This window comes from Propithecus coquereli, unplaced genomic scaffold (genome assembly GCF_000956105.1).
Source record: "Propithecus coquereli isolate 6110/MARCELLA unplaced genomic scaffold, Pcoq_1.0 Scaffold94, whole genome shotgun sequence".
NCBI classification, from domain to species: domain Eukaryota; kingdom Metazoa; phylum Chordata; class Mammalia; order Primates; family Indriidae; genus Propithecus; species Propithecus coquereli.
Genome location: NW_012155729.1, coordinates 3,593,824 through 3,601,942, shown reverse-complemented (window position 1 = coordinate 3,601,942; position 8,119 = coordinate 3,593,824). Strand labels below are relative to the sequence as shown.

At 49.5% G+C, this 8,119-nt stretch overlaps 2 protein-coding genes across 2 annotated transcripts in view; one reads left to right on the top strand and one right to left on the bottom strand.

Moving 5' to 3' along the window:
- The window catches only part of FBXO18 (F-box protein, helicase, 18), a 45,913-nt gene extending 41,881 nt beyond the window's left edge, over positions 1-4,032 (bottom strand). Inside the window, exon 1 of the mRNA XM_012664904.1 lies at positions 3,893-4,032. The gene's annotated coding sequence lies outside the window, so the exon portion shown is untranslated. The remainder of the gene's footprint in view (positions 1-3,892) is intronic.
- Positions 4,033-4,329: 297 nt separating this feature from the next.
- The window catches only part of ANKRD16 (ankyrin repeat domain 16), a 10,227-nt gene continuing 6,437 nt past the window's right edge, over positions 4,330-8,119 (top strand). Inside the window, exon 1 of the mRNA XM_012664903.1 lies at positions 4,330-5,306. Within this exon, the coding sequence (XP_012520357.1) occupies positions 4,993-5,306 (314 nt within the window). The 5' untranslated portion in view covers positions 4,330-4,992. The remainder of the gene's footprint in view (positions 5,307-8,119) is intronic.

The following is an 8,119-nucleotide window of genomic DNA, read 5'->3' as shown; positions in this document are numbered from 1 at the left end:
TATATTTTTTTTTTTTTCCAAGTCACAGTCTCACTCTGTCGTCCTAGGTAAAGTGTTGTCGTGTCATGGTAGTTCACAGCAACCTCAGATTCCTGGGCTCAAGCCACCCTCCTGCCCCAGCCTCTCAAGTAGCTGGGACTACAGGCCTGTGCCACCATGTCCGGCTAATTTTTCTATTTTTAGTAGAGATGGGATCTCGCTTTTGCTCAGGCTGGTCTGGAACTCCTGAGGCTCAAGTGATCCTCTGGCCTCAACCTCCCAGAGTGCTACGATTACAGGTGTGAGCCACTGCGCTCAGCCTCTTTCCTATATTCTCATTTGATCCTCACAGCAACCCTGTGATTGTGACATAATTAAACTGGGGCTCAGCAGAGACTCGCCTGAAGTCACAACATAGCTCATCGTGATGGTGCCCACACCAGGACTTAGGTCGTCTGACTCCCCAAGTCCAGTGAGCTTCCTACTGTAACATTCTTTCTTCTGTAGCTGGAAGACTTTAAAGCAGCTTCAAAAAACTTCATTTATCACTTTTTTTAATCATTGTGAAACATCAGAACCCAAGAAATTTAATAACAAGTATTTAGAAAGCATAAGGAATGTATCACTAAATACTATAGACAAAATGGAAGAACTTCAAAATATTTTGCCCCCATAAGCTCTAAAAGAAACAAATGCAGAAAGAAAACACTACAGTTCTAGCTCCTTCCCGGGTATACACTCTTGACCAAGAGCCAGGACCCTCCCAGTCACCACAGCCTGCTTCTCTGTAAACCCAAAAGGCCCAAGTCAGCAGGCTCAATCTCCCCCACGTCCTCTGACACCCTGAAACACCTACTACTCCCTTGGAGACAGCTCTCATTTATGACAGCAAGCAAAAATGGTTGGGCTTTTCACATTATGTTTTTCATAGGAAAGGAAGGAATGTTAGAAAAAAAAAAAGAAAAAGAACACTATTTACTGTCTAGAATACATTTTTATATATTTAAAAGCCTTTTTCTACACTCAATTTATTCCACAACCACTTTTAAGTATCTACTATGTCCCAGATTCATTATAAACTCCATGAGGGCTTCCTCTTCTGGTATCCTTGCTGCTAAATCCTATTTTAGACATTGACAATATAAAACTGAATTAGCCTACCCATAAGGCGGCTACCAAAACAAACACACATTACTAAACATAAGGCAATATAAGTGTTACATAAATGCATGCACGAAGTGCTACGGCAGTAAAGAAAAGCAGACAGACTTAGGAAAGTTGAAAAGGCTTTACGAAAAGTTGAGCCTTGAAAGATTAGTGGGATTCAGTAAGGCAGAAGAAACAATATGTGCAAAAATACAGAGGAATGACAACGCGCTGGTGGGGCAGAAAAGTTGGGTTTCGTTAGAAGAGGTTCGCTGATGGGGAAATGACAGGAGACAAGGCTGGAAAAGGGAACTGGAGCCACAGACTACAAAGGTCTTCAAATAAAATGCTAAAAAAAACTGGACTTTATTGTGCAGGCAATTCTGGGCATCACCTAGTTTTTAAGCAGGCTCATTACATAATCAAATTTACACTTTAGAACAGTGACTCTGGAGGTATGCTGGAGGATGGACAGACATGGAGATTGTCAGGAAAACAAGTCAGAAAGCCACTGGCACAGCCCAGGTGAGAGTTGGCGAAGACCTGAGAGCAGCAGAAATTGGGCAGAGAGAGCAAGTAAATACCAACAACGCTTTTTTGACAAGACTGGAAGAGCAAGATAAAAGAGAAAGAGCAGCAAAGATAACTGCCAATTCTAGCAGAACATTAAGAGAGACGACAATGTCATTAACCATGTTAAGGAGTAAATGAGAAAGGGGTTTTGTTTTAACTACTTTTTCCCGGAGTGAGGGGGAGGCCTAAAGTTTCAGTTTGGAAAATAATTTTTGCTTTGATTTTTAGTTACCTGTGGAATACCAGGTTAAGTTCCAGGGGTACTTTGAAATATGACACTGGTCTTCGAAAGGCACAGGGCTGACAGTTGAAGGTATGAGATTTGAGATGCTTAGGTGATAAATTTCTAGGAGTAGGTAATTTCATAGCCAGAAGAGCAAAGACAGAATCCAAATTCAGTTTCCAAATAATAACAGCCTAGGAAGGACAGAGGGATATGATAAACAGACAAAAGATGATGGCAACAAATCTGAAATTAGAATTCTAAGTCTAATACCAATAGTTTGGTGTCCACACACACTCACAAATCACACAACACGTCAAATGATCAACACCCCAATGAGTATGGCTGAATGCTCCATAACCATGGAATACGTGAGAAAAAGGCAAGACAGCCAGGTAGCAAATCACAATGTCGATAACGACTACATGGGAAGTTAGTAAAGGCCAGACCACAAACTCCAAAAGCCTGCACAAAAGAAATGGGCAGCCCAACCAGGAAAACAGCTAGACCCCAGAAATAGCTCTATCCGTCAGCTTACTCGGTAGATCCCACTGTGCTTTTGCTCCAGAAAATCACAAGGGCTGTGGGACAGATTCACATACATTATTATCTAGCTATCCAGACCAGGGCCAAAATAAGTACATAAAGAAGACAGAAGAGGTAGAATTGGATTTAGAACACCAATTAAGTAACCAATTATCCTGGACTCAAATATTCCAGTCTATTGTGAACCCATGTGTCCCAATTATGTTTAAAATAACAGAGAAACTGGAGACATAATGCAAGAGACAATGTCATTTGTAATTGGGTTAGAGGAGAGCAGAGAGAAAAGAGTATGAAGCTACCAGATGCCTCAACTTCCAGTTTGTATTGACTCCAGCATTGCTCTGCAATTCTAAACTTTTGTGCATTTCAAAGTGCTTTTATACCTTCTTCTTGTTTTTTTTGAATGACAAGAGACAATGGAGCAACAACGCCGGCAAAGCTGATACCTGGACCTAGTTCAGTTTCCAGTGACTACCCATATAAGCAAGTTACCTTAACCAAATTGAATCTGCTCACGAGTAGAATGGGCTTATTTTCATGCGCTCATACCAGAGGTCTTTATTCCGCCTCCCCTTATTGTGGCACAGTGTCAGGCACTAGCAGACACTTCAATAGATCTCAATAGATCCTACCGTCCTTCCTTCCAGAAGGCTTTATAACCTATATACTTCCATGGTAAAATCACTAACTTCCTTAGGCCTCAATTTCCCCATCTCTAAAACAGAGTGATTCCTTACAGGGTTGTTTGCAGATTAAAGTGCTTTGTAAACCTGACTACAATATAAAATGTAAACGGTAATTGCTTTTAGGCCTGGCAAATAATAGCGACTCCCATTTTAACCCTAAAGGAACTGTAGACACCAAGAGTTTAAATGACTAGCACCTACTAAGGTCGGGTAAGGAACCCAACGCCCACTCTAACCTCTTCCACCACCCATACAGCTTGCTCAGATCTCCACGTACCCTCCCCAAAAGTTCCAGGCCTTCCCACGGCACCTTAGTCTCCTTATATTCAGGTCAGAGAGAGGGAGGCTGCAAAGGAAAGGGGGGCAAGGGGCAGCATAAAATGACTCGCCCAAGGTCAAACGTCGGAGCGGGCAGGAAACCCTGGCTCGCCTGCAACGGAGGCCGCGTCCCCCGGGCATCCTCCTACAGCCCCCGAGCAACGACGAGCTGCCCGTCCTGGGCCTCGGGGAGCAGCGCGGGGCCGCACCCGGCTCGAGCTCGGCTGGCACCCCGGCCTGCCCATGCACCCCGCCGCTCCCCGCACCTGCCCATGGCCGGCCGGCCCCACCCCCACGCTCGGCCCCGCACCCAGCGGCCCCACCCCCGCGCCGGGACCCCAGCGCAGGACCCCGGAAAGCTGAGTTTCCCACGCGGCGGCGCCCCGCCCGCGCTCCCTGCCACGTCTGCGGCCTCACGCACTACGGCGCTCCGCACCGGGGCCCCCGCCGCCGCCGCCGCCACCGGGCCCGCGCCGCCGGCCGCCCAGCCCAGCGACCCCCAGCAGCCAGCTCCTCCTCGCCCGGACCGCGAGCCCGAGACGGCCGCCGACTTCCTCCGCGAGCTCCGCCCCACCGTAGGCCCGGGAAGCGCCCGCCGCCGGAACGGACAGACGGACGGCGCAGCCAGTCGGGACGCAGGACCGGAGGGGGCGTGCAGACGGACGGCCCCCGCGACCAATCGAAACGCGCTATCGGAGGGGGCGCGGCCACTTCTACCGAGCCACGCCCCATATGCGCTTCCGTTCGGGCCGCGGTGGCGAGGGGAAAGTTTCCCAGAGTTCCTCCGAGCTGCCCGGGTGCCCGCGGGCCTGTGGCGGCCGAGGGGCGGGGACGAGGCGGCCGCGGGAAGGGTGGTGAGGGGGGCACCGGGTGACGGATGACCGGGTGAGGGGGGCGAAGACGGCGCGGCCGCGAACCGGGTGAGGGGGTGACCAGGTGAGGGGAGCGAAGACTGGGCGGTCGCGGGCAGGGTGAGGAGAGAACTGGGTGAGGCGGACGGGCACGGGGAGGCCGCGGGACTGTGAGGGGCGGGCACGGGGCGGCCGCGGGCCGGTGAGGAGGGACCCCGGGAGGGGTGAGCACGGGCACGCCGCGCGGCCTCCAAAGCCACCCCTTCCCAGGCGTCATGCGGGGCAAGGCCCAGCGCGCCCCTTCTAGGCTTCTCCGGCCCACCTCAGGGCTGGGCGGTGGAACAGCGCGCCCTACCCTGTTGTTTTCAGCCCCAAACCACCCTGGTGCAGGGGCAGCTCCGGAAGCGGACGCGCCCGCGTACCCGGCGCCGCGTGCCCTCCCGCTCCCAGAGCCGTGGGCTCCGCGTAGACGCCTTGACGCCCCTGGGAAGGCGCCCCTGCAGCGCGCTCGCCACCTACTGCCCCGTCCCCTGAGGAGTCGCCTCCCCACGCTGGGGCCGGGGCGCCTGGGGAAGGGTCACGTGCGGGAAGCGGAAGCCGGGCTCGCTCTGGGCTTCTCCCAGCCGGACCGCCCGAATCCCTCCCACCCGCTGCCAGCCTGGCCACGGTCATGGCTCCGCCCGGAGACCCGCGGCGCCTCTGCAGGCTGGTGCAGGAGGGCCGGCTGGGCGCCCTGCAGGAGGAGCTGCAGGTGGCCGGTGGCTGCCCGGAGATGGCCGGGGACACTCTCCTGCACTGCGCCGCTCGTCACGGGCGCCAGGACATCCTAGCCTATCTGGCCGAGGCCTGGGACATGGACATGGAGGCTGCAAACCGAGACTACAAGCGGCCTCTGCACGAGGCCGCCTCCATGGGCCACCGGGACTGCGTGCGCTACCTGCTGGGCCGAGGGGCGGTTGTCGACTGCCTGAAGAAGGCGGACTGGTAGGTGGCGGGGTCCAGGAAGACACCTTGTCTCCCCATTCCCTGCAGAATCGTAGGCACGATATTTCCGTGTACTTTGTCCGTCCCCTTGGACACCATAGCTTTTCTCAGCAACTAGTTCTCACCCCAGGCCTGCTCCGTGGCAGGGTCATCCTACCTTCCCCTGTAGCACAGATGACCTCCGTTGTACTTTGTTTCTGCTCTTGTGGGTTAACTGGTCCAGGCAGTCACTTCCCTTTGTGTAGAACATAATCAAGTAGAATGTAGTCGAAACAATGGATTATGTGTATTACATATGGCCCCGGGATGCAATGTTCTGGGGACTTCTGGCTAAATTACTACTGCACCAATTGCATTGTTTTAATTGGCATTGCTGCAATCAATATCCTTACTCAGATTTCATCAGCTGCACGTGTGTTTGTGCGTGTAGAACACTATGAGATTTTATCACCCAGGTGTAGCCTTGCAAAGCCACCACCACAATCAAGATGCTTTACTGCACCATCACAAGAACGAGTTACATTTTGTTTTTTAGATTAACATTGTTTTTATTTTTTTATTTATTTTTTTTTTAGAAACAGCGTCTTGCTTTGTCGCCTAAGCTGAAGTGCCGTAGTGAATCATAGCTCACTGCAGCCTCCACTCCTGGGCTTAAGTGATCCTCCCACCTCAGCTTCCCAAGTAGCTGGGACTACAGGTGTGCACCACCACACCTGGCTAATTTTTATTTTGGGGGGGATGGAGTCTTGCTATGTTGCCCAGGCTGGTCTCCATCTTCTGGCCTCAATTAATCCTACTGCCTAAGCCTCCCAAAGTGCTAAGATTATAGATGTGAGCCACCATGCCTAGCCTTGGCATTGTTTTTAGTACTCACTGTGTCGGGTTCCTTAGAGGTTGTGAACCTCTTAAGGCTCAGGAATATACTGAAGTACATCTTCCCATTTGGTCAGGGGTACAGACCTGGTAGTTTTGAGGATTGTCTATGGTTTTTATTAGCTATGCTCCAGTTCACTGTTATCTGTGACGTGGTTCATAAGCAGCTTGGCCTCCCAGGAACGCCCTTCCTGGAGGTGCACGTTCATCACAATCATTTTCCCCTTGTTATTTCTCCCAGGGTCCTCACAGCAGTCAGAGAAGTTGCCAGTCAAAGCTCTGGCTTCCCAGACCCCTGAACCCTTTAGGTTTTCCATCTGTGCCAAAGATATGCATTTTCAGAAGACCTGGCCCCTCACTTTTCATGTCTCAGCTGCTTCTATCTGACAGCTGGTCCTGGTTGGCCTTAGGACTCCTCTGATGATGGCCTGCACAAGAAAGAATCTCGAGGTGATCCAGGACCTCGTGGAACATGGCGCCAGTCCTCTCCTGAAGAACAAAGATGGCTGGAACAGTTTCCACATTGCCAGTCGAGAAGGCGACCCTCTGATCCTCCAGTATTTGCTCACTGTTTGTCCAGATGCCTGGAAGACAGAGAGCAAAATTAGAAGAACTCCTCTGCACACTGCAGGTACAAACTACAGCTCTGCTGGCATACAGGTACACATGTGCAGCCCGCCTCACCCAGCACTGCCGAAACCTCATCTCGTTCAAGTCACCTGCAGGGGAACAGAGGATTTTGGAAAACAGAGGTCAGAAGATAAGAGCATTTGGGGGCCTTTTGCCATAGTTATTTTCTAAAGCTAATGTAACTTGGCTACCATGCTCTTCTGGTATTAGTTCACTTTTCATATCTGTCTGTCTTATCCTCCCTAATTAGTTAGCTGGTAAGCTGGTTCTGTTCCTTGTAAAGTTCCTTGGGAAAGGAAATTAGTCTCTCTCATTGGCAAAAGAATGATGGTAATGATGCCCATGTCACAGGGTTGTTTTAGGGTTTAAGGAGCATGATATATGTAAATCCTTCAGAAGATGCTTGGTACATAGCCAGCACAAAGTAACTGGTTCCTGCTATTTTCTTTATCATTTCCACATTGTCATTACTAGAGGCAGGCGGGAAAGAGACTATATTTTCTCATGTCCTTAGTAACACCTACTACAGTGCTATACGTTTAAATAGATCCTTATAATTAAATACCTGGGTCCAAGTGTATTTGACTTATGTAGTGATAATGTCAAATATAAATTAGGGGTACAGTTTTCATTATGTGGAGTAGTGATCCTTAACTCTGAATTATCTATTTATAGATTATTTTAAATTAGTAAAAAATAAAATTGCTGTGATGTCAGAAGTGGATATTAAGGAGCCCAAGAGTACAAATCAAGAAATTTAGAAAATAACGTTTAGCCTTCCAGGTAACACATTGAATTAGGATACAGGACTTTTTGTTTCTGTAAAAACCAAGACCTGTGATATCATATAGTCTAGGAAATATACATGTAATCATTCTCTAGCCACAGCTGGCCATTAAGGACCAAGAAAACCTTTTTAAAACTTGACAAGAAAGTAGAAAAACTTTTCTGTAGCTTGTGAATCATTTGACCAGCTTCCTGGAGAAACAATTAGCACCCCATCGTTCACCCAAAATAGTGGAGGACAGATAGTCAAAATCTTTGTTATGCAGTATAGTTACTTTTAGCAGGAGAATTAAATTAGTAGCACACCTTGCTGCTAATTCACACATAGGTTGAGATGTATTCACTTCCACTATAGCTTTCAACACATTGTTATCCACCTTGGTTTCAGGTCTCCCACATGGCTCATTTTCAAGATTAAAATCACCATAACAGAACTTCTTAAACCATCGATGTACTGTATGCTCATTAGCCATGTCCTTCCCAAACACTTTGTTGATATTTTGAGCACTGCATTGGTTCCACAA